The sequence below is a fragment of the Salmo salar genome, chromosome 23, assembly GCF_965601325.2.
Source record: "Salmo salar chromosome 23, fSalSal1, whole genome shotgun sequence".
NCBI classification, from domain to species: Eukaryota; Metazoa; Chordata; class Actinopteri; order Salmoniformes; family Salmonidae; genus Salmo; species Salmo salar.
The window spans coordinates 24661400-24688167 of NC_138313.1; the positions used below are offsets into that span (position 1 = coordinate 24661400).

The following is a 26768-nucleotide window of genomic DNA, read 5'->3' on the forward strand; positions in this document are numbered from 1 at the left end:
GTGAGGTCCCTGGCAATTCCCAGCCCTAGCGACATACAGACAGTGACAAACTAGTGTGCAAAAATGAGATCGTGACAAGATAGAAGACCAGGAAAAGGCCAATTTAAGCCAACTCGTCTGTTTAAATGAGACACAGATGCAAGAGAAACAGATTGGCTGTACATGCACCATGGGGTGGCATGTAGCCTGGCAGTAAAGAGCATTGGGCCAGTAACCGGAAGATCACTGGTTCGAATCCCTGAACCAGCAAGGTGGAAAACATCTGCCGTTCTGCCATTGAGCCAGAAAGTTAAACCCCAACAACAACTGTTCCACGGGCACTGGTGACGTGGATTTCGATTTAGGCAGCCCCCCACACCTCTCTAATTCAAAGGGGTTGGGTTAAATGCAGAAGAAATAATTCAGTTGAATGCATTCAGTTGTGCAACTGACTAGGTATTCCCTTTCCCTATATTATGGTGAAACTTTGCCTTACTAATCTTGATTATTGAATGCTCTGTACACCAGGGGTAGGCAAACAGATTAATCCAGAGATTTTGCCCCCCCCCCCCCCAAAGTTCAGTAAAAAATATATACACACTGAACAAAAATATAAACGCAACATGTAAAGTGTTGGTCTCATAGTTCATGAGCTGGTTTCAACTGTACCGGGCAGATGGCAGACTGTGTGTGTGGCATTGTTTGTGCAAGCGGTTTGCTGATGTCAAAATGTCCCAATTCTTCCAAGGCCTGCATACTCAGCAGACATGTCACCCATTGTGCGTGTTTAAGATGCTTTGGATTGATGTCAACAACAGCTTGTTCCAGTTCCCGCCAATATCCAACAACTTCACACAGCCATTGAATAGGAGTGGGACAACATTCCACAAGCAACAGCCTGATCAACTCTATGCGAAGGAGATGCATCGCGCTGCATGAGGCAAATAGTGGTCACACCAGATACTGACTGGTTTTCTGATCCACGCCCCTACCTTTTTTTAGTAAAGTATTTTTGACCAACATATGTAAATCTGTAATCCCAGTCATGTGAAATTCATAGATTAGGGCCTAATTGATTTAAATTTACTGATTTCCTTATATGAACTGTAACTCAGTCAAATCTTTGAAATTGTTGCATTTATATTTATGTTCAGTTTATCTTGCTCTGCATCCTATGCAACAGCTCTAGTCATGCATGGAAATACATAATCTACCCTACAGGAGATCTGCCAGGGAGACTCAGCGGCTGTGATCTCTTATTAGGCTGAAATCTGGAACCTTATCTAACCATTCAACATCAGACTATTCACTTTATCTTTTAGCAATGAATAGACACGACAATTGTAGCTATGTAGATATGAGCATCTAACACAACTCAAATCTATCTTGCATGTTAGTTTCATCTTGAGAGAATGTTTATCTGGCAATGCAGAAGTGCACCTACTATACACATGTCTGTGTATCTAACCAAGGCTATTATATATAGCCTGGTGGTCCAGATCTGTTTAAGTGCTAGTTTAGCAAACTCCTCTCTGTGTTCGTTCCACGTCATGCCAAACGTGTATGGCATGACAAGTTATGATAGGATAGAGGTGTTGGCTACAGTACAGCCTGTGACCAACCAGGCTGTGAAGGCACTACCATGACTATAAGGCATCTCAGGGCTCGACATGAACGCTTGTCCGCTTCCTCGGGGCAAGTATAATAAAAACATATAATAATAAATATAGATTTCAACTGGCCGAATGGACAAGTTAAAGAAATCACGCAAAACCCACAATATCAAACAATTAGGCCAAGCCGATCCGAATTGGAGTGGTGTCATCTGGGGCGGGGGACAAGTGACTTGAGCTTTCCGACAAGTTAAAAAAGAAAAAAAAAGGTCCTACTGGCTAAAAACGTTAATGTCCAGACCTGCATCTCAGTTATGGAACAAGCTTACACTGCTTGACAGATATTACTGGGTTAACGGAAATCTGCCTGCATGCCATGTGGCATGACTGATATATGTTGCTGTAGAGTTCCTGGCTTTGCCCAGCAAGAGTGGCTATTGTCTAGCAATATCAAGGCAGCAATGAAAGATGCATCAGCGATCTGTTAAACATGGCTCATCTATGTAATGATGTGGGACATGAGACGTGCTTGACTGTGCATTACAAATAAATTCATTACTCTACACTTTCACCCTTTGAAATCAATTATATCGACCCACGATATTGCTTTTAACTGGTACATTACAGGGCCTAACGTTACCTAGCTAATGTAGCAAAACACATTGATGCTGACATATCCTAGCTACAGTAGGCAGGCACCACGATGTTGATGCCAACATGTCATGAAAGATTAATGAATTCGTATTGCAACGGCTGGCTGGCTAACGTGATGCTTCTTGCCTGAGTATAAACTACAGGCCGTTGCACCTCCCTAAAAAGTGCTCTGCTTTTTCAGACTAACGGCACATAGTAATAACTTCTACATTGAAAGACAACTAGCCAACCGGCAGTTTGTTTACATCCAAGCCATTTTAGAGAGAGAAAAAAAAAACACGCCCCACCCGAAACACTCCTCGGATCTGGGCGGGACAGTGAGGGGGGTTCTGAGTCCAAGATAACCCGAGCCAAGGCGTTTCAGTAGCCATCAACTTAGCGCTAACAGCAGGCTGGGGACAACACGCGCAAATAACCGTTAGCCAGCTAGCCATCTCAGTTGGCTAAAAAACACAAATATCAACGACATTAAAAAGGACAGTTGCTAGTTAGTTTACTAATTAAACTTGGCAAACAAACGTTGACTACCAACAGTAGCTAACGTTAGCTAACTCGACAAGTGCAAACATCTAAAAGACATTGCGAGCACGAACTGGCTGTGGTGTAATGCAAGGTAGTTAACGTCAGCTAACGTACTTAACGTTACTGCAACACATAATACTATTCAACTCAAAATAAACTCTTTACTTAAACCTTCAAAGAGAAAGCTTAACGTCGTTAGTGTGGCATACTCTACTGGATTACGTTAGCTAACCTTCCGCGCAAATGGATTTAGCATCAGGGATGCTGCCACACACCCTAGCTTAGGAAAACAGACATAAACCAGACACTCACCACAAAGAAATAGGTGCCAAATTCCTCTTTTCGGGTAGGGAAACTCGACCCCCGCAAATTTCAGAGGCTCCTACAAAGCCAAAAGCGGTGTACTCTGCAACAGCTGTGCTCTGTTTTGAATGAGGGTTGAATGGACACGGGCAAAGGGGCGGGATTTAGAAAGTTCGCTCGCCTTCGCTGTTGCCCGCTGCATCCTGGTCTCAGAGCATTTCGTATTATTGTGTACGTAAATCCGAAAAATGCAACAGCTGTGTTCTGTTTTGAATGAGGGTTGAATGGACACGGGAAAAGGGGCGGGATTTAGAAAGTTTGCTCGCCATTGCTGTCGCCCGCTACAACCTGGCCTCAGAGCATTTCGTATTATTGTGTACGTAAATCCGAAAGCCTTATTTTGGGGGTAATAAATGACATGTCCAATGTTATGTTTTAATTTGTGGATGTCAGGCACTAATGTGGTATGATAAAAAACGAATTGTAATTCGTGACATATGTTACGAATTTGCAAAATACAGAATATGTTAAGATTTTGAAAATGAACAATACGTTACAAATTTGCAAAACGTATGATATGTTACGAATTCTAGCTAGGCAGTTAGGCGGCTAACCTTAGCTAGCTGGCTAACGTTAGCTAGGCTAGGGGTTCGGGTTAAGTTTAGGAGTTAGGTTAAAGGAGTAAAGTTAGGAAAGCGTGTTAAGTAGTTGTAAAGTAGCTAAAAACTAGTAAGTAGTTGTAAAGTTGCTCATTAGCAAAAATGCTAAAGTTGTCCCTGATGACATTCAAACTCCCAACCTTTGAGTTGCTAGACATTCATTCCTACCATCCACCCGGACCAACCATCCTACTTTCGTTTTTGCGTTAAGTACCCATCTGTTTTATGTACCCATATCAAACCTAACATATACTAATATGAGTGTCCAGGATTTATGTTACTATGTTACGTTTAGTCTATGAGACCAGACTGCCCATACACACTGCTCTAAAATAATTTGTATGTCTCCCCCAATGTTACTAGGGAGTGTAAACTGATCCTAGATCTGTGGCTACAGATAAGGGTGATTCCTATCACCATGTGTCAGTACACCAGAGAATGCTGCGTGTGTGTCGCGTGGAGTCTTGACTGGCACCTACCGGGGGCGCGAGACAGAGCTGGGCACTGTTTAGTCAAGTGTCTACGAGAGTGGATGGTATGCCAGTGAAATTGCCACCGGTAATGGTAAGAGAGAGGATAGAGGTCTGTATTTTAGGTTTCTCTCTACACCCCCAAATATTTTGCATTACAGCCAAGTTGTTATCACGGATGTGACCAGTGTGCTTCTCTGCTGGATTTGGAAGTAGCAAGACAATAGAATATGTTTGCATCCATTTTTTCAAATTGTCAAATTGGACCATGGAAGGCTGGGACTTTAATAATAATAATATGTGTACAAAAAACATAATACATATTTCAGCGATTCTGACCGAAACGTCACATTATCTGTCTGATCTGAAGCGCTTTACTCAATAACGTGAATATGTCCCACCCGATTATTCTATTTTTAACACATTACATGATATCAAATGGGCTCAGTTGGTAGAGCATGGTGTTTGCAATGGTGTTTGCAACGCCAGGGTTGTGGGTTCGATTCCCACGGGGGGCCAGTATGAGAAAAAAAAAATGTATGAAATGAATTGAAATGTATGCATTCACTACTGTAAGTCGCTCTGGATAAGAGCGTCTGCTAAATGACTAAAAATGTAAAATGGATGAGCAAATTAGACAAAATAAAACTGACCTGCCCTGATCTACTCATGGTCAGTGGGTTTGCCATATCACGCTAGTTTTCTTTGACTTTGACACCATCTTGTGGTAGAACCTATGAACTTCGCAAACAGCTACATTTTAACACGATGACATACTTGAATGGCGCTGTTTGTCCACTGTCAATGTGGGATGAGATACTCTCCACCATGGATTAATAACTATAATGACACCACGTGAACTGAGCTGTTTGCCTGAACTCATTTTAATCAAGTCAAGTTGTTGTCAATGTTCAGGCAGATAGATGTGTTGGACTGAGAATCTGTCCTCTCCATGTCGAGAGGAACAATCTCATTGGATGCAAAAATATTAAGTTGGTCCCCCATAGAGAGAAAAAACATGTACATGTTTTACAGAGCCCCATATAAATCATCCATACACAAAGGATTGGACCCTTTTTTTCAATTTCCGCCTAAAATGACATACCCAAATCTAACTGCCTGTAGCTCAGGACCTGAAGCAAGGATATGCATATTCTTGATACCATTTAAAAGAAAACACTTTTTGTGGAAATGGGAAATGAATGTAGGAGAATATAACACATTAGATCTGGTAAAAGATAATACAAAGAAAAAAAACATGCATTTTTTGTATTTTTTTGTACCATCATCTTTGAAACGCAAGAGAAAGGCCATAATGTAATATTCCAGCCCAGGTGCAATTTAGATTTTGGCCACTAGATGGCAGCAGTGTATGTGCACATTTTTAGACTGACCCAATGAGCCATTGTATTTCTGTTCAAAATGTTATATCAAGACTGCCCAAATGTGCCTAATTGATTTATTCATTTTCAAGGTCATAATTGTGCACTCTCCTCAAACAATAGCATGGTATTATTTCGCTGTAATAGCTACTGTAAATTGGACAGTGCAGTTAAATTAACAAGATTTTAAACTTTCTGCCCAAATCAGATATGTCTATGTCCTGGGATTTTTTTGTTTGTTACTTACTAGCTCATGCTAATCACATTAGCTTACGTTAGCTCAACTGTCCCACGGGGGGGACACCAATCCCGTAGAGGTTTTAAAACACACACATTAGTGAATCCTTCAGCCTTTCACCCTCAGGGCCGGCCTTCATGGCTCAACCAACGTCGGTGAGGAGACCCACGTTTTGACACCCATCCACAGACTTCTTACCACCACTGCTGTAGGCCGTCATGAAGCAGGAGTAGGCCATCTTCAGATTATCTGCAATTTCCCCTGGTGGAGAGATTTAGAACATGGTGAGTTTGACCACTTGGGGGATGAATTCAGTGTCTGTCTGTCTGTATTTTCTTATCATCCTTATATTTCTTATTAATAAGATGACATGTCTGAAAACGTGTTTTTGTCATGCCATACTCTAATCTTTCAAATGACTTGTCTATCTGAGCAATGCAAATTGTTGCAGACTTTGCTGTTGTGATCTTCTAGTGAATGGGATTAAGTTTAGTGTAGTGGAGTCATGTACCTTTCCCTTGGACATAGTAAACCCCGAGCTTGTAGAAGCCTTCATCATGTTTATTCATCTCACAATTGTGTTTGAGCACCTGGGTGGTAGACTCAACGTTTTCTTTCACTCCTTCAATGTAGTCAGCAAGCCTTTGACACCCTGACAACAGAATACATACATGCAGAATGAGGTTAGATACATTTATGAGGTGGAAGGCGGAAAGCTTACAGTACAAGTACATGAGGCATAAAAAAAATAAACACCAACCAGAATCAGTGGTTCAGCACCCCAGTTATGGGACAGCGAAAGCGTAACCATGAGCTGAACAACACTGAGTGACCCCAACACTCACTTCAGCACCAGTGCATAGGACAGCGCATGTCATGCCTTTCCTTCAGGGTCCTTCTCTCTGTAACACTGGTAGCTGAATTCTACACCTATGTTATCCAAATACTGCTTCACCTCCTTTTCGTCCTCAAAGTTTATGAGTCTAGCCGCGATTCGAACAGAGGAGCAGTGTCGTAAAAACCCCTATCTAAAAACCACACGTGTTGAAAAGTCCACAACTTGTGACCTTGGTGTTGGTCCCCGTTGAACAACAATGTAATATTGAGAGATCGTCTTGATTAAGGCTAATGTGACGAACGTGCAGTGAATTATAATCTATTTTAAAATAAAAGGTAGCTAGAGATGCTTGTTTTAGCAGATTTTCTAGAATGCTACCAACAGTAGCCATGACATCACCTACAAGCATCGCCTACCCGCGGAACCGCGCTTCTTAACCAAGAAGCATGCCGCACCAATGTGTCGGAGGAAACACCATTCAACTGACGACCGCTGTCAGCCTGCAGGTGCCCGGCCGTCACAATGAGTTGCTACGAGGTCAGCCTGCAGGTGCCCGGCCCGCGACAAGGAGTCGCTAAAGCGCAATGAGCCAAGTAAAGCCCCCTAGCCAAACCCTCCCCTAACCCGGACGACGCTGGGGCAATTGTTCGCCGCCCTATGGGACTCCCGATCACGGCCGGTTGTGATACAGCCCAGGATCGAACCCGGGTCTGTAGTGATGACTCTAGCACTGTGATGCAGTGCCTTAGACCACTGTGCCACTCGGGAGGCCCACATCATTGTCCCGTTTTACCACAGCACTGTTAAGCGCAGCACATTGAAGCATATATGATTCGTCTAGTTATGTAAGAGATCAAATGGATTGGATGTGCGTTTTAAATATCTATTAACTGATCTATTAAATATCTGATCAGTGGAACAATTCTCCTGCTTAACAATGGGCTAAAATATAGGGTAATTATTGTGCTTGTCAGCAAGAACACTATTACAATTCCCCACACTTATTTTATTATTCTACTTCTTCATAATTTTTTCAGTGTAATAACATATTTGAAATCTGATATGCCTACTCGTGTCTATGAAAATGAATTATATGAGGCTATGTATTTTTGCAGCCATTCATGGGCAGTTTTGAATAAGTCATACAAATAAGCATTGGATATTGAATGCTCCAGGTCTCAAATATAATTTTAGGACATTTTAGTATTTGTGCACATGCTAGGCATAGATGGTAGGGGGACTCACAACTCATAAATGCATCATATTTTGTCTATGTAGAGTAAGATGATGGCAAGGATCTTCAACTTGTTGGCATAAACCACCTGAATCTTCATTTGATTTTTCTTGAAGGTTGGTTGATTTTGAGAAATTAGTTGTTAGAACAAGAACATTTTCAAACTCTCAGAACTTGGGAAACATAGATCAGGGGTGGCCAACCCTCCTGGAGCGCAAGCAGGGTTTACCCAAATTACAAAATATTTGTGTCCTTACCTTGAAACTAACCTATGGACAAGGAGACTGCAATCTATGATTTGGTTACCCACTGCCATCAACCATTTATATTAGTATTTCCTGAGCAGAGCCCTGGTGTAGTGGTTAAACTCCCCGGCATGTGTCGTATACAACTTTCCACGTGAGAACAGGAATCAATCCCTGCTTCCAACTTTCCCACTGTTTCTCCGACTGAATAAAGTGTCAAACCACCTCAAAAAGATGTAAAAAAATATATATTTCATCACCCCAAAATCTCAAAGTAGTCAAATTTTGAGTGTTCATTTAATGCTCAAAGCATCCTGAAAAACCATGACCTTTGGTTTTTATTATTAAAATGTTCCACCCTGGTCATAGGCCTAAACCATGTCAAAATAAATAGAATGACAGAAAATTAGCTTTAAAACAATACAATATTCCCGGGGGAGAACCCCCAGACTCCCCAACTAAGGGTTGTGCTAGGGGCCATGAAATTCATATAGCAAATCTCACTCCAAGGTTTCTTCAAAAGTTGGCAGCCATGGCTAGAATTGTTGTCAAATTAACTTCAGATTTGACTTTTCGTAGCAGGTTTGGATAAATAACACAGCAGGTTAGGATAATTAGGTTAAGGTTTGGAAACGGGTTGCTAAAATTCGAAACAAATATACCTTCGACGTTATTTTACAAAAGCTGGATCCCTTCTAGTCATGACCAGTGACTTGAAGGCGACTTTATAAAAAAACCGAATGACCGTTGATCACATCAACATTAAAGGTGTATAGCTTCATATACTACAGGCGCAGTCGGACAATTTGTATTCCCATTATGCAACAACCTTTGAAAGGGACTAGACAACATTTATCCTCGAAAGCGCCCTGTATGTTTCTAGCATAGACTGTAAATAATAGCTTCCTAGCTGGTGATGTACTTCCTGTGTCATGACCTTTGTTTACTGTCTGTCAACAAAAATAGCTACATCTATCGTTTTCTCCGGTGAATGTTTACGTTCAAACTGTCTGTGTGTTGATTTAGAGAGAAGTATTAGCCTTGTTAACAAACGGACATGGTCTGAAAATGAATTCGGAAAATGTTCACAACTATCCATTGTTGCAGGAACATCTCTTTTCGTACCAACAAGTTAGCTAGCTGCTAGCTCTTCGCAACAACTATTTTCAGCTAGATTAGGCTATCTAGGTACAGTAGCAAGTTAACAAGACGAACCGAGGCCAAAGCTATATTTATTTTTGGTCAGGTGTCGAGCCTTCCCGTCTGTTTCAACTATCACTGTGTGCATGATATGGCCTTCAATTTTTTTAACATGGTGAGTTTTTTTTCGCTTTACATTTCTAACATTCAGTCGTGCATTGATCGAAAAAGGCATACAGTTAACGTTAGCTAGCTAGCCTATTCATAGACACTAACTAGCTACCTTGGGATAAGGCAGAATGCTTGGGTTTTTGGAGAGCAAATCGATAACTAGCAAGCTAGCTAGTTATATAACGGTACCTACTGAAATTTGATCCACGACGATAGCTAACGTAACAGTTAAACCTGTCCTTAGCTGGAGGTGTAAATTATTTTATTAAATGTTTTACAAATTACCACCCCCAGACGTTCTCTACCTCCTTCTGTGTGTATCTGGATAACAGGTCTCATTGGTGACTATTTTAACTTTGGACATTATAACTATTAAAATGTTTGGTATGCCACTTGGGAATACTGCCTTTAAGTGCGGGCATAAGTGTCTAATGGTGATATCTTGCCGTGTGTGTTCCAGGATGAGGCATCCCCTGCATCTCTGACGGATCTGTGTCTGTCCTACGTCAGTAAGAACCTGGAGAGGTTCTGTGTGAAGCATGCTGATGGATCTCTCTGTCTCAGAGACTCTCTGCTGTTTCCCCAGGAGCTAGCTGACCAGCTGCTGGCTAAGATGGCCACTGAAGGTGAGCAAGGAGGATGAAGTAGTCAACAGTCACAGATCCAAGCTTAGATCCTTACATTGATCATTAGTAGAAAACACAAAACAGGCAGTGTCTAGAGCAGTAATGAGCAAATTCCAGTCCTTAAATTATTTTTTTCTCCGCTCTAACAAAAAAGGTGTGTGTGTGTGTGTGTGTGTGTGTGTGTGTGTGTGTGTGTGTGTGTGTGTGTTTCTAGGTCTGCTGAATGACAGTACAGTAGGAGTGTTTCGTAGCAGTGAGTACCTTCGGCTGCGTCGTGCGTGTATCCGTACGGCCCGTATCTCTGCCGAGGCGTTCCAGAGAGCTCTCTGTCCTCACCGCCTGCTGGAGCTGGACGCTGCTAGGGTCAACGCTGACCTCACAATCTCTGACATTCTACATGGCCTTGCCTCCAACAAACACTGCCGGGTAAGCACACTAATAAGAGAGCCTCCAGCAGGTACAGACACCCACAAACACTCTTCTTCTCTCACTCTCCCCCTTGTCCCTCTCCCCCCAGGAGAGCTTGCAGCGGTTGGTCCTTACAGGTCTGACCATGTCCTCTCTGGAGGAACCGTCATGTCACTGTTTCAGCTCTCTCCAGGGGCTGCGGTCCCTCTCCCTGGCCAATGTGGACTTCTACGACTCTGGGCTGGCTGATGTGTGTTCCCTGTCCCGCCTGGAGAGCCTGGACCTGTCCAACACCTCAGTGACCAACCTCAACCCTCTACTGGGACTCAGAGAGAGGCTGAGGTCACTAACACTACACCAGCTAAAGAGGCTGGAGATGAGCACTGCCCAGCTACTGGCTGTCATTGGACAACTGGAGGCACTGCAGGTGGGTGGGGACAGCTCTAAAGTTTTACATTGATTTCCTCCCCTATAAGGTGTGTGTGTGTGTATATATATACAGTTGAAGTTTACATACACCTAAGCCAAATACACTGCTCAAAAAAATAAAGGGAACACTTAAACAACACAATGTAACTCCAAGTCAATCACACTTCTGTGAAATCAAACTGTCTACTTAGGAAGCAACACTAATTGACAATAAATGTCACATGCTGTTGTGCAAATGGAATAGACAACAGGTGGAAATTATAGGCAATTAGCAAGACACCCCCAATAAAGGAGTGGTTCTGCAGGTGGGGACCACAGACCACTTCTCAGTTCCTATGCTTCCTGGCTGATGTTTTGGTCACTTTTGAATGCTGGCGGTGCTTTCACTCTAGTGGTAGCATGAGACGGAGTCTATAACCCGCTCAGGTAGTGCAGATCATCCAGGATGGCACATCAATGCGAGCTGTGGCAAGAAGGTTTGCTGTGTCTGTCAGCATAGTGTCCAGAGCATGGAGGTGCTACCAGGAGACAGGCCAGTACATCAGGAGATGTGGAGGAGGCCGTAGGAGGCCAACAACCCAGCAGCAGGAGCGCTACCTCCGCCTTTGTGCAAGGAGGAGCAGGAGGAGCACTGCCAGAGCCCTGCAAAATGACCTTCAGCAGGCCACAAATGTGCATGTGTCTGCTCAAACGGTCAGAAACAGACTCCATGAGGGTGGTATGAGGGCCCGACGTCCACAGGTGGGGGTTGTGCTTACAGCCCAACACCGTGCAGGACGTTTGGCATTTGCCAGAGAACACCAAGATTGGCAAATTCGCCACTGGCGCCCTGTGCTCTTCACAGATGAAAGCAGGTTCACACTGAGCACGTGACAGAGTCTGGAGACGCTGTGGAGAACGTTCTGCTGCCTGCAACATCCTCCAGCATGACCGGTTTGGCGGTGGGTCAGTCATAGTGTGGGGTGGTATTTCTTTGGGGGGCCGCACAGCCCTCCATGTGCTCGCCAGAGGTAGCCTGACTGCCATTAGGTACCGAGATGAGATCCTCAGACCCCTTGTGAGACCATATGCTGGTGCGGTTGGCCCTGGGTTCCTCCTAATGCAAGACAATGCTAGACCTCATGTGGCTGGAGTGTGTTAGCAGTTCCTGCAAGAGGAAGGCATTGATGCTATGGACTGGCCCGCCCGTTCCCCAGACCTGAATCCAATTGAGCACATCTGGGACATCATGTCTTGCTCCATCCACCAACACCACGTTGCACCACAGACTGTCCAGGAGTTGGCGAATGCTTTAGTCCAGGTCTGGCAGGAGATCCCTCAGGAGACCATCCGCCACCTCATCAGGAGCATGCCCAGGCGTTGTAGGGAGGTCATACAGGCACGTGGAGGCCACACACACTACTGAGCCTCATTTTGACTTGTTTTAAGGACATTACATCAAAGTTGGATCAGCCTGTAGTGTGGTTTTCCACTTTAATTTTGAGTGTGACTCCAAATCCAGACATCCATGGGTTGATAAATTGGATTTCCATTGATTATTTTTGTGTGATTTGTTGTCTGCACATTCAACTATGTAAAGAAAAAAGTATTTAATAAGATTATTTCTTTCATTCAGATCTAGGATGTGTTGTTTAAGTGTTCCCTTTATTTTTTTGAGCAGTGTACATTTAAACTCAGTTTTTCACAATTCCTGACATTTAATCCAAGTAAAAATTCCCTGTTTTAGGTCAGTTAGGATCACCACTTTATTTTAAGAATGTGAAATGTCAGAATGATAGTAGAGAGAATGATTTATTTCAGCTTTTATTTCTTTCATCACATTCCAAGTGGGTCAGAAGTTTACATACACTCAATTAGTATTTGGTAGAATTGCCTTTAAATTGTTTAACTTGGGTCAAACATTTCGGGTAGCCTTCCACAAGCTTCCCACAATAAGTTGGGTGAATTTTGGCCCATTCCCCCTGACAGAGCTGGTGTAACTGAGTCAGGTTTGTAGGCCTCTTTGCTCGCACGTGCTTTTTCAGTTCTGCCCCACAAATTTTCTATGGGATTGAGGTCAGGGCTTTGTGATGGCCACTCCAATACCTTGACTTTGTTGTCCTTAAGCCATTTTGCCACAACTTTGGAAGTATGCTTGGGGTCATTGTCCATTTGGAAGACCCATTTGCGACCAAGCTTTAGCTTCCTGACTGATGTCTTGAGATGTTGCTTCAATATATTCACATAATTTTCTTCCCTCATGATGCCATCTAGTTTGTGAAGTGCACCAGTCCCTCCTGCAGCAAAGCACCCCCACAACATGATGCTGCCACCCCTGTGCTTCATGGTTGGGATGGTCTCCTGCTTTTTCCTCCAAACATAACGATGGTCATTATGGCCAAACAGTTCTATTTTTGTTTCATCAGACCAGAGGACATTTCTCCAAAAAGGACGATCTTTGTCCCCATGTGCAGTTGCAAACTGTAGTCTGGCTTTTTTATGGCAGTTTTGGAGCAGTGGCTTCTTCCTTGCTGAGTGGCCTTTCAGGTTATGTCGATATAGGAATAATTTTACTGTGGATATAGATACTTTTGTACCCGTTTCCTCCAGCATCTTCACAAGGTCCTTTGCTGTTGTCCTGAGTTTGATTTGCACTTTTCGCACTAAAGAATGTTAATCTCTAGGAGACAGAACACGTCTCCTTCCTGAGTGGTATGACGGCTGCGTGGTCCCATGGTATTTATACTTGCGTACTATTGTTTGTACAGATGAACTTGGTACCTTCAGGCGTTTGGAAATTGCTCCCAAGGATGAACCAGACTTGTGGAGGTCTACAATTTTTCTTTCTGAGGTCTTGGCTGATTTCTTTTGATTTTCCCATCATGTCAAGCAAAGAGGCACTGAGTTTGAAGGTGGGCCTTGAAATACATCCACAGGCACACCTCAAATTGACTGAAATGATGTCAATTAGCCTATCAGAAGCTTCTGAAGCCATGACATAATTTTCTGGAATTTCCCAAGCTGTTTAAAGGCACAGTCAACTTAGTGTATGTAAACTTCTGGCCCACTGGAATTGTGATACAGTGAATTATAAGTGAAATAATCTGTCTGTAAACAATTGTTGAAAAGATTACTTGTGTCATGCACAAAGTAGATGTCCTAACCGACTTGCCAAAACTATAGTTAATTAACAAGAAATTTGTGGAGTGGTTGAAAAAGAAGTTTTAATGACTCCAACCTAAGTGTATGTAAACGTCCGACTTCAACTGTACATATACATACTAATATGTGGACACCCCTTTTAAATTAGTGGATTCTGTAATTTGAGGCACACCTTTTGCTGACAGGTGTATAAAACTCAGCACACAGCCATGCAATCTCCATATAACATTGGCAGTAGAATGGCCTTACTGAAGAGCTGTGACTTTCAACATGGCACCATCATAGGATGCCACCTTTCCAACAAGTTAGTTCGTCAAATTTCTGCCTTGCTAGAGCTGCCCCGGTCAACTGTAAGTGCTGTTATTGAGAAGTGGAAACATTTAGGTGCAACAATGGCTCAGCCGTGAAGTGGTAGGCCACACAAGCTCACAGAATGGGACCGCCAATTGCTGAAGAGTGTAGCGCATCTCAATTGTTTGTCCTCGGTTGCAGCACTCACTACCAAGTTCCAAACTGCCTCTAGAAGCAACGTCAGAGCAAGAACTGTTCGTTGGGAGCTTCATGGAATGGGTTTCCATGGGCGAGCAGCCGCACACAAGCCTAAAATCACCATGTGCAATGCCAAGTGTCGGCTGGAGTGGTGTAAAGCTTTCTGCCATTGGACTCTGGAGCAGTAGAAACGTGTTCTCTGGAGTGATGAATCACGCGTCACCATCTGGGAGTCCTACGGATGAATCTGGGTTTGGCAGGTGCCAGGAGAACGCTACCTGCCTCAATGCATAGTGCCAACTGTAAAGTTTGGTGGAAGAGGAATAATGGTCTGGGGCTGTTTTTCATGGTTCGGGCTAGGTCCCTTAGTTCCATTGACACAGCATACAATTACATTTTAGACGATTCTATGCTTCCAACATTTTGGGGATAGCCCTTTCCTGTTTCAGCATGACAATGCCCCTGCGCACAAAGCGAGGTCCATACAGAAAGGGTGTGTCGAGATCGGTGTGGAAGAACTTGACTGGATGCACAGAGCCCTGACCTCAACCCCATTGAACATCTTTGGGATGAATTAGAACGCTGACTGCGAGCCAGGCCAAATCGCCCCAACATCAGTTCTCGACCTCACTAATGCTTTTGTGGCTGAATGAAAGCAAGTCCCCGCAGAATGTTCCAACATCTATTTGAAAGCATTCCCAGAAGAGTGGATGCTATTATAGCACCACAGGGGGGACCAACTCCATATTAATGCTCATGATTTTGGAATGAGATGTTTGACAAGAAGGTGTCCACATACTTTTTGTCATGTAGTGTACATTGCTGAGCCAAGTTTCTGAAACCTTTTTGGTGATCCGTCACTGTGATTGTTAGCTATCCCTGAACTTTACTTGCGGTGTTCTAATGGTTTTACTTATGATACTCATGCTTCTGATTCTTGTGTGTGTGAACCTAACCATGCAGCACCTGGACATCAGTGATGATAAACAGTTCACATCAGACGTGGCTCGTCAGCTGCTGGGTGAACCTGGGATCCTGCCTGCTCTGGTCTCGCTGGATGTGTCTGGACGCAAACAGGTACTAGAGACAGACTATGAGTTTAGTTGACTAGAGCTGTGAGTGGGTGTATTGCAGACCTGGCTGTGTGTGTAGAGCAGGGTTCACCAATAGGCGGCCCGAGCCTATTGGGATTTTCGCTGTTGGACATAAAGACTGTAAAATCACACAAAATTAGCTCAAATTGATTTTCATTTACGAAATCGGTTCCCAGGTATTCCCACTCATGAATACAGAGGCATCTGTTTTTGTCAAATGCTAAGTCTTTTGGGGATTCTTATGGTCAATTTGCAATTTTGTTCTGGTCCCCTGATCATCCGCTCACAGGTGAATGTAATTGGGGACCCCTGGTGTAGAGTGTTTACCTGGTGTGTGTGTGTTATGCCAGGTGACGGATGCGGCGGTCAAGGCGTTTGTAGAGGAGCGTCCAGGGATGACCTTTGTTGGTCTGCTGGCTACAGACGCTGGCTTCTCTAACTTCCTCAATGGAAAGGGCAGCCTCAAGGTGGGTCTCACTGTCAATTTTCTTCTCTCTCTGTCTCTCTTGCTATGTTGCCTTTGTGTAGAGGAAGCAGCATATTGAGAGCACTACGTGTTGTGTATGTCCTATGTGACAGGTGACAGGAGAGGCCAATGAGACTCAGATCTGTGAGGCCCTGCGTCGCTACAGTGAGAGGGAGGGCTTTGTCAGAGAGGCTCTGTTTCATCTCTTCAGTCTCACACACATCATGGAGAAACCACGCCCTGACATACTCAAGGTACACACACACACACCACACACTTTGTCATTTTGTCTCCTTCACCTCCACCTAAATCTTACTACAGCCTGGCTCTTAGTGGTACAACTTTTTTATAAAGTAATGAGTAATTTCTTCTCCCTATCTCTCTCGCCCTCTATCGTTCTCTTTAGTTGGTAGTTTTGGGGATGAAGAACCACCCTGCCACCCTGAACGTCCAGTTGGCAGCCAGTGCATGTGTGTTTAACCTGACCAAGCAGGACCTGGCAGCGGGCATACCTGTTAGACTGCTGGGCACAGTCACTCAACTACTGCTGGAGGCCATGTGCACCTTCCCTAACCACCAACAGGTACACACACACACTCACCTTCGCCACCAAATTGTTTATACATATTCAGTTTCTTCCCATCTGCAAACACAGACGGGCTAGGGGCTGTTTGAGGACCAGGCCAGAGTGTGTGTTTTGTTTTGTTTGGCCTCTGACTGCCATCTTGGATCCTCTCTTTCCAGTTGCAGAAGAATTGCCTGCTCTCTTTGTGCAGTGACCGCATACTGCAGGAGGTTCCCTTCAACAGGTACACATACCTTTTTAGTTATGTTGACTTACTGTAGATACATTTATCCCTTAAGATTATGAGCTCTATTTGAACAAACCTAACGCTGTAGTAAATCTAAGTGCACTATAGGTTCAGGGCTTTGTCAGAAATATTTTTGCTAATTTCACTATCAGAATTATGGGGCAATAGCTGGCGGAAGCGTGAAAGGGATGGGTTTTGATTAGAGGTCGACCGATTAATCGGAATGGCTGATTTTAATTAGGGCTGATTTCAAGTTTTCATAACAATCGGTAATCGGCATTTTTGGACACCGATCATGGCCGATTACATTGCACTCCACGAGGAGACTGCGTGGCTGACTACCTATAACATGCTGACTACCTGTTATGCGAGTGCAGCAAGGAGCCAAGGTAAGGTGCTAGCTAGCATTAAACGTATCTTATAAAAAACAATCAATCTTAGCCTCTTGGGGCTAGGTGGGACGCTAGCGTGCCACCCGTGGTGCACTCCATCAACAGCAGGTGCATTTCAAGAGCGGCAAATTTGAATCCAAATAAATGTCAAAATTCAAATTTTTCAAAAATACAACTATGTTACACCATTTGAAAGATAAACATCTCCTTAATCTAACCACGTTTTACGATTTCAAAAAGGTTTTACGGCGAAAGCATAAATTTAGAGTATGTTAGGACAGTACATTTACAAGAGTTGTGTGTAATGTTTTGTCAAGTCAAAGACAGGGTCACCAAAACCATAAAACCAGCTAAAATGATGCACTAACCTTTTACAATCTCCATCAGATGACACTCCTAGGACATTATGTTAGACAATGCATGCATTTTTAGTTCTATCAAGTTCATATTTATATACAAAAACAGCGTTTTACTATGGCATTGATGTTGAGGAAATCGTTTCCCTCCAATAACCGGCAGTCAAGTCAGCGTCAGAAATTAAATAATTAAAATTAGAAAACATTGGTAAAATATTATATTGTCATTTAAAGAATTATAGATTTACATCTCTTGAACGCAATCAACTTGCCAGATTTAAAAATAACCTTACTGGGAAATCACACTTTGCAATAATCTGAGCACTGCGCCCAGAAAAATACGCGTTGCGATACAGACTAGACGTCATGTTGGGGAGATCTAAAATCGAAAATACTATGTAAATAATCCATTACCTTTGATTCTCTTCATCAGATGTCACTTCCAGGTATCACAGGTCCATAACGAATGTAGTTTTGTTCAAAAAAGCTCATCATTTATGTCCAAAAATCTCCGTCTCGTTAGCACATGATGTAAGCCAGCCGGACTTCTCGTCATGAACGAGGGGAAAAAATATATTTCCGTTCGTTCAAACATGTCAAACGTTGTATAGCATAAATCATTAGGGCCTTTTTTAACCAGAACATGAATAATATTCAAGGTGGACGAATGCATACTCTTTTATAACGTATTGGAACGAGGGTACCCAACATGAAGTAGCGCGCCAGGTGTCTAATGGGACATCACCGTTCCATGGCTCTTGTTCGGTCAGATCTCCCTCCAGAAGACTCAAAACACTTTGTAAAGGCTGGTGACATCTAGTGGAAGCAATAGGAAGTGCCAAAATATTCCTAAACCCCTGTGTTTTTCAATGGGATAGGTTTAAAGTCAATACAACACATCAGGTATCCACTTCCTGTCAGAAAATGTCTCAGGGTTTTGCCTGCCAAATGAGTTCTGTTATACTCACAGACACCATTCAAACAGTTTTGGAAACTTTAGAGTGTTTTCTATCCATATATAATAAGTATATGCATATTCTAGTTACTGGGTAGGATTAGTAACCAGATTAAATCGGGTACATTTTTTTTATCCAGACGTGCAAATGCTGCCCCCTAGACCCAACAGGTTAACATAATCACTAGTTAACTACACATGGTTGATGATATTACTAGTTTATCTAGCTTGTCCTGCGTTGCATATAATCGATGCGGTGCCTGTTAATTTATCATTGAATCACAGCCTACTTCACCAAACAGGTGATTTAACAAGCGCATTCGCGAAAAAAGCACTGTCATTGCACCAATGTGTACCTAACCATAAACATCAATGCCTTTCTTAAAATCAATACACAAGTATATATTTTTAAACCTGCATATTTAGTTAATATTGCCTGCTAACATTAATTTCTTTTAACTAGGGAAATTGTCACTTCTCTTGCGTTCTGTGCAACAGAGTCAGAGTATATGTAGCAGTTTGGGCCACCTGGCTCGTTGCGAACTGTGTGAAGACTATTTCTTCCTAACAAAGAGAGCCAACTTCGCCAAACGGGGGATGATTTAGCAAAAGCGCATTTGCGAAAAAAGCACAATCGTTGCACGACTGTACCTAACCATAAACATCAATGCCTTTCTTAAAATCAATACACAGAAGTATATATTTTTAAACCTGCATATTTAGCTAAATGAAATTCATGTTAGCAGGCAATATTAAACTAGGGAAATTGTGTCACTTCTCTTGCGTTCATTGCACGCAGAGTCAGGGTATATGCAAGAGTTTGGGCCGCCTGGCTCGTTGCAAACTAATTTGACAGAATTTTACGTAATTATGACGTAACATTGAAGGTTGTGCAATGTAACAGCAATATTTAGGCTTATGGCAGCCACCCGTTAGATAAAATACGGAACGGTTCCGTATTTCACTGAAAGAATAAACGTTTTGTTTTCGAAATGATAGTTTCTGGATTTGACCATATTAATGACCTAAGGCTCGTATTTCTGTGTGTTTATTATATTATAATTAAGTCTATGATTTGATAAAGCAGTCTGACTGAGCGGTGGTAGGCAGCAGCAGGCTCGTAAGCATTCATTCAAACAGCACTTTACTGCGTTTGTCAGCAGCTCTGTTTATGACTTCAAGCCTATCAACTCCCGAGATTAGGCTGGCAATACTAAAGCACCTATTACAACATCCCAATAGACAAAGGTATATGAAATACAAATGGTATAGAGAGAAATAGTCCTATAACTACAACCTAAAACTTCTTACCTGGGAATATTGAAGACTCATGTTAAAAGGAACAACAACTTGCTTTTAAATAAGCTATGTCTAAATACAGTTACAGCATATAATATTATGCCTAAGGCAACGTAGACTATGGAGGGTTTTACATACAAAAGAGCTGGGAAAATATTCAATATAAAGAGAAAGGTGGAACGTCCACTCACTGTTACATCTCCTAAATATATGTATCTATAGCCTACCATTGCCGTTGACTGTTGATAGGGCCAGTAGTGACTGTGCCACTTGAAAGGTCAACAAACAGGCAAATATAGCTTACAAATGCATTCAGCACCACTGACAGTGATTGGAATTTGACAGTTGAGTCCAACAGAGGAAAGTGTAATTTTTTTTTAATGAAATTGAAATAGCATGACCCTCCCATTTTCCTCTGGGTAACAATTGTGTACATTTCTACCGCTCCCTAAGCAGTCTTTTTAAAATAAATTAATGTTCCTAAACAGGCTTCCTACAGTCAGACAATTTTCATTCAATGTCATTGCATATAATGAGTCCAAATGTTTCACAGAAGCTGGACAAAAATAATGACCAATATAAATAAAAAAGGGGAATGTCTATTTTGCTGCTCGCAATATTTTAATAAAACATTGGTGATGTACTAAAGGCTACTGTGTGCACCTCCGCTGGCAAAATCGATGAAATATCCAATTGCGTTACTGCTAAGACCCGCTTTTGGATGGTCTTAAATATCCCTAGTTGCGCTTTCTGAAATTGGCATATTGGCGCATATTTTTAAGGACACACTTCAAGTATTTTCACCCCTCCCACCTCAGCGCAAGCGAGCTGATGAAGTTAGACAGGGAAATTGCCAAACCTGGCTATAGGGCTGGAATGCCAGTGAGTCAGTTTTTACATGACGAAATTGCAAACTAACGTGCGTTTGACACTTGCGCCTTCTTACCGCCAGCCGAAAATGGAGCCCTATTTCTTACAAGAAACGTAGTATGTACAGTGTATATGCGTATCTGTTGTACAGTGTGTGTGTGTGTGTGTGGTCTATATTACAGGTTTGAAGCAGCTAAGCTGGTGATGCAGTGGTTATGTAACCATGAGGACCAGAACATGCAGAGGATGGCTGTGGCTATCATCTCGATACTGGCTGCCAAGGTAGGTGTGTGTGTGTGTGTGTGCGCATAATAAGGCATTAGAAATGTGTCCATGGTTTGGCCTTTAACATATGTGTGTTTAACTTCAGTTGTCTACAGAACAGACGGCACAGCTGGGAGCAGAGCTCTTCATAGTGAAGGTAAAACTGTTCACTAAACACACATTTTACACCCTCCATTCAAACAGCACAACATACACTGAGTGTACAAAACATTAGGAACATTTCTCAATTATTGAGTTCCACCCCCTTTTGCCCTCAGAACAGCCTTAATTCGTCGGGGAATGGACTCTACAAGGTGTCAAGCGTTCCACAGGGATTCTGGCCAATGTTGACTTCAATGCTTCCCACAGTTGTGTCAAGTTGGCTGAGTGTTCTTTGGGTGGTGGACTGTTCTTGATACACACGGCAAACTGTTGAGCGTGAAAAACCCAGCAGCGTTACAGTTCTTGACACACTCAAACCGGTGCGCCTGGCACCTACTTCCATACCCCGTTAAAGGCACTTAAATATTTTGTCTTTCCCACTCACCCTCTGAATTGCACACATTCTCAAGGCGTAAAAATCCTTCTTTAACCTGTCTCCTCCCCTTCATCTACACTGATTTTGAAGTGGATTTAACAAGTGACATCAATAAGGGATCATAGCTTTCACCTGGATTCACCTGTGTCATGGGAAGAGTAGTTGTTCCTAATGTTTCTATGCTATACACTTTCCCCTTCTAAATTATTGACCCTTAGCTAAGCCCCACCTCAGAATTCTGGGCAACCAATCGCAGGGCTCCAATGGACAGATTTACAAAAAAAAATAAAAAATTATGGCTAAATACACTGAACAAAAATATACACTTGACATGTTGCGTTTATGTTTCATGAGCTAAAATAAAAGATCCCAGAAACTTTCCATGTGCATAAAAAGCTTATTTCTTTCAAATTTGGTACACAAATTTGTTTACATCTCTGTTAGTGAGCATTATATATCAAGAAGCTGATTAAACGGCATCATCATTACACAGGTGCACCTTGTGCTGGGGACAATAAATGGCCTCTCTAAAATACAATACTACAGGTGTCTCAAGTTTTGAGGGAGTGTGCAATTGGCATGCTGACTGTATGCATGTCCACCAGAGCTGTTGCCAGAGACTTGAATGTTAATTTCCTCTACCGTAAGCCACCTTCAATGTTGTTTTAGAGAATTTGGCATTCCGTCCAACGGCCTCACAACCGTCAACCATGTCTAGCCACGCTAGCCCAGGACCTCCACATCCGGCTTCTTCACCTGCGGGTTCATCTGTGACCAGCCACCCGACATCTGATGAAACTGGGGGTTTGCACAACTGAAGAATTTCTGCACAAACTGTCAGAACCCATCTCAAGGAAGCTCATCTGTCTGCTCCTTGTCCTCACCAATCAGGGTGGAACAAGATAGTTGTGGACGGAATTGCAGAATCTCCACGAGACATGGACGGAGTCTGAGGACAAAGTGAGGGAAATTATCTCGGAGAAACTGATGGAGCACGCCCACAGGACTGGAAAACCCACCACCAACCTAGGTGACAGGCCCGATAGTGGTCATGTTCCTGAGGTTCAAGGACAAGGTATTTGTTATGGAAAGAGCCAAGAATTTGAGAGGATCTCCTCAACGAGGACTATCCAGAAGCATAAGTATTCAGACCATTTACTCAGTACTTTGTTGAAGCACCTTTTGCAGCGATTATAGCCTCTAGTCTTCTTAGGTATTATGCTACAAGCTTGGCACACCTGTATTTGGGGAGTTTCTCCCATTCTTCTCTGCAGATCCTCCTCAAGCTCTGTCAGGTTGGATGGGGAGCGGCGCTGCACAGCTATTTTAAGATCTCTCCAGAGATGTTCGATGTGGTTCAAGTCCAGGCTCTGGCTGGGCCACTCAAGGACATTCAGAGACTTGTCCCGAAGCCACTCCTGCGTTGTCTTGGCTATGTGCTTAGGGTCGATGTCCTGTTGGAAGGTGAACCTTCGCTCTGGAGCAGGTTTTCATCAAGGATCTCTCTGTACTTTGCTCCGTTCATCTTTCCCTCTATCCTAACTAGTCTCTCAGTCCCTGCCGATGAAAAACATCCCAACAGCATGATTCTGCCACCACCATGCTTCACCGTAGAGATGGTGCCAGCGTAGAGATGGTGCCAGGTTTCCTCCAGACGTGACACTTGGCATTCAGGTTTTCATCAGACCAGAGAATCTTGTTTCTCATGATCTGAGAGTCCTTTAGGTGCGTTTTGGAAAACTACAAGCGGGCTGTCATGCATTTTACTGAGGAGTGGTGTCCGTCAGGCCACTCTACCATAAAGGCCTGATTGGTGGAGTGCTGCAGAGATGGTTGTCCTTTTGGAAGGTTCTCCCATCTCAAAGGAGGAGCTCTGTCAGAGTGACCATCGGGTTCTTAGTCACCTCCCTGACTAAGGCCCTTCTCCCCCGATTACTCAGTTTGGTCGGCGGCCAGCTCTAGGAAGAGTCTCTAGGTGGTTCCAAACTACTTCCATGTAAGAATGATGGAGACCACTGTGTTCTTGGGGACCTTCAATGCTGCAGAAATGTTTTGGTAGCCTTCCCCAGATCTCTTCCTCAACACAATCCTGTCTTGGAGCTCTACGGACAATTGCTTTGACCTCATGGCTTGGGACCTTATATAGACAGGCGTGTGCATTTCCAAATCATGTCCAATTCAATCGAATTTACCACAGGTGGACTCCAATCAAGTTGTAGAAGCATCTCAATGATGGTCAATGGAAACAGGATGCACCTGAGCTCAATTTCGAGTCTCATTTTGCTTTGTCATTATGGGATATTGTGTGTAGATTTTTATTTCATCCATTTTAAAATAAGGCTGTAACATGACAAAGTGGAAAAAGGGAAGGGGTCTGAATACTTTCCGAATGCATTGAATATTAAGAGCCATATCCCTGTATTGCTTAGAGAAGATCTCATGTCAAGTTTAGATGAGGCAGTTTCACATGCCTCATCTAAAGCCTAGTATTTCGGGGTGTTGCTGTAATGTGTGTGAAATGCTTGATAGTGTATGTGATGTTAACAGAGGTCTACTTTCTTGGGGACCTGAATGTTGACTGGTTTTCATCAAGCTGTCAACTCAGGGGGAAGCTTCTCACTGTAACCAATGCCTGTAATCTGGTTCAGGTTAATAGGCAATCTACCAGGGCGTTTACAAACACTACAGGATCAAGATCATCCACATGTATTTATCACATTTTTGCTAATACTGTAGAACTTTGTTCTAAAGCTGTACCCATTGGATGCAGTGATCACAATATAGTGGCTATATCTAGGAGAGCCGTAGTTCCAAAAGCTGGACTAAAATAGTGTATAAGAGATCATTCAAAAGATATAGCTGTGACTCATGTTGATGATGTAAAAAAAAAATTGTTGGTCTGATGTGATTAACGAGGAGCATCCAGACGCTGCACTTGATGAATTTTTATGAAATTGCTTCTTCGTTATTGATAAACATGCACCTTTTTAGGAAACTGACTGTCAGAACTGTTAAGGCTCCATGGTTTGAAGAGGAATTAGAAAACTGTATGGTTGAAAGAGTTGGGGCAAATGGTTGAAAGAGTTGGGGCAAAAGGAGTGGCTAATAAGTCTGGCTGCACATCTGACTTACTGGAAATTGAGAAATATGTTATAAAGAAACTGTTATAAAGCCAAGATCAATTAAGTATAAAGAATGATGGAAAGATCTTTGATGTGCTTTAAATTAAATTATGGGCAGAAAGACAAATTCAACTTTAATCAAATTAGATGTCTTATTCATCACAAAACCATTTGTTGCCAATTATTTTAATTATTACTTCATTGGCAAAGTGGGCAAATTTAGGCAGGAAATGCATACAACGAACAGTGAGCATCCTATTCTTGCATTAAAAAAAGTTAATGATGAAAGAAAAGCATTGTAAGTTTGAATTTTGTAAAGTTAGTGTGGGAGAGGTAGAAAGATTATTGTTATCGATCACTAATGACAAACCTCTTGGCATTGACAACTTAGATGGAAAGATACTGAGGATGGTAGCTGACTCTATAGCCACTCCTATCTGTCATATTTTTAATCTGAGTTGAGAGGAAGGTGTTTCTCCTCAGGCCTGGAGAGAAGCCAAAGTTATTCCGCTACCAAGAGGGATAAAGCGTTCTTTACTGGTTCTAACAGCAGACCTATCAGCTTGCTGCAAACTGTCGGACAAAATCGAGTTTGACCAAATACAATGCTATTTCTCTGTTAACAAATTGACAACAGACTTTCAGCATGGTTATAGAGGACACTCAAAGTGTACAGCGCTGATACAAATTTACTGATGATTGGTTGAAAGAAATTGATTAAAACAAGATTGTGGGGGCTAGATTTGATTTAGATTTCTGTGCAGCCTTTGATTTTGACCGTAACCTGTTGTTGAGAACTTTTATTTAATGGCTTTTCAACCTCTACCATATCGTGGATTCAGAGCTATCTATCTAATAGAACTCAAAAGGTTTTCTTTAATGAAAACTTCACTAATATCAAACATGTAGGGTGTGGTGTACTGCAGAACAGGTCTCTAGGCCCTTTACTCTTCAAAGTTATTATTATTATTATTATTTTTTTACCCCATTTTTCTCCTCAATTTCTTGGTATCGGGACTCAGGAGAGGCGAAGATCGAGAGCCATGCGTTCTCCGAAACACAACCCAACCAAGCCAAGCCGTACTACTTCTTGACATAATGCCCACTTAACCCGTAAGCTAGCCGCACCAATGTGTCGTCGGAAACACTGTGCACCTAGCGACCATGTCAGCATGCACTGTGCCCGATCTGACCTAGATATTTTGTGTGTATGTATTGATAAGTAGGCTGTGTGCTGTTTTTACTTTCATGAAGTTCTGACCTTGAGCTGTTCTTGTCTTTTAAAACCTCTTATGGACTAGCGGAACGCCTTACCAATATCCAATGGTAGCGCCTGGCGCGAAATACGAAAAACCTTAAAAATGCTATCATTTCAATTTCTCAAACATATGACTATTTTACACCATTTTAAAGACAAAAGTCTCCTTTTATCTAACCACATTGTCCGATTTCAAAAAGGCTTTACAACGAAAGCAAAACATTAGATTATGTCAGGAGATGACCCTCCCAAAAATAATCACACAGCCATTTTCAAAGCATGCATATATGTCACAAAAACCAAAACCACAGCTAAATGCAGCACTAACCTTTGATGATCTTCATCAGATGACACTCCTAGGACATTATGTTATACAATACATGCATGTTTTGTTCAATCAAGTTCATATTTATATCAAAAAACAGCTTTTTACATTATCATGTTTTGTTCAGAACTAGCATACCCACCGCAAACTTCCGGTGAATTTACTAAATTACTCACGATTAACGTTGACAAAAAACATCAATTATTTTAAGAATTATAGATACAGAACTCCTTTATGCAATCGCGGTGTCCGATTTTAAAATAGCTTTTAGGTGAAAGCACATTTTGCAATATTCTGAGTAGATATCACGGCTAGCTAATTTGACACCCACCAAGTTTGGCCCTCAACAAACTCAGATTTACTATAAGAAAAATTTGATTACTTTTGCTGTTCTTCGTCAGAATGCACTCCCAGGACTTCTACTTCAACAACAAATGTTGTTTTGGTTCTAAATAATCCATAGTTATATCCAAATA

The 26768-nt window shown here is 42.4% G+C and overlaps 2 protein-coding genes and 1 long non-coding RNA gene across 7 annotated transcripts in view; 1 reads left to right on the top strand and 2 right to left on the bottom strand.

Moving 5' to 3' along the window:
- LOC106584283 (ras-specific guanine nucleotide-releasing factor RalGPS2) overlaps positions 1–3281 on the bottom strand; it is a 153201-nt gene extending 149920 nt beyond the window's left edge. For 2 of the 4 annotated variants that reach the window (XM_014169354.3, XM_014169351.3), the window contains exon 1: positions 3081–3281. The gene's annotated coding sequence lies outside the window, so the exon portion shown is untranslated. The remainder of the gene's footprint in view (positions 1–3080) is intronic. The other 2 variants (XM_045706123.2, XM_045706127.2) reach the window with 2 other exon arrangements.
- A 1580-nt stretch (positions 3282–4861) lies between these two features.
- Positions 4862–9044, bottom strand: LOC145862989 (uncharacterized). The gene is made up of 3 exons (XR_014382298.1): positions 8800–9044; positions 6332–6472; positions 4862–6081 (listed from the first exon to the last, which is right to left on the bottom strand). It is a non-coding gene; the product is annotated as an uncharacterized LOC145862989 (long non-coding RNA).
- Positions 9045–9075: 31 nt separating this feature from the next.
- The window catches only part of LOC106584282 (protein zyg-11 homolog), a 29455-nt gene continuing 11762 nt past the window's right edge, over positions 9076–26768 (top strand). For both annotated transcript variants that reach the window (XM_014169349.3, XM_014169350.3), the window contains exons 1-11: positions 9076–9452; positions 9909–10074; positions 10289–10500; positions 10592–10909; positions 15505–15618; positions 15986–16102; positions 16215–16355; positions 16508–16684; positions 16846–16910; positions 20968–21067; positions 21156–21206. In XM_014169349.3, the coding sequence (XP_014024824.1) occupies positions 9429–9452; positions 9909–10074; positions 10289–10500; positions 10592–10909; positions 15505–15618; positions 15986–16102; positions 16215–16355; positions 16508–16684; positions 16846–16910; positions 20968–21067; positions 21156–21206 (1485 nt within the window). In that variant the 5' untranslated portion in view covers positions 9076–9428. The remainder of the gene's footprint in view (positions 9453–9908; positions 10075–10288; positions 10501–10591; positions 10910–15504; positions 15619–15985; positions 16103–16214; positions 16356–16507; positions 16685–16845; positions 16911–20967; positions 21068–21155; positions 21207–26768) is intronic.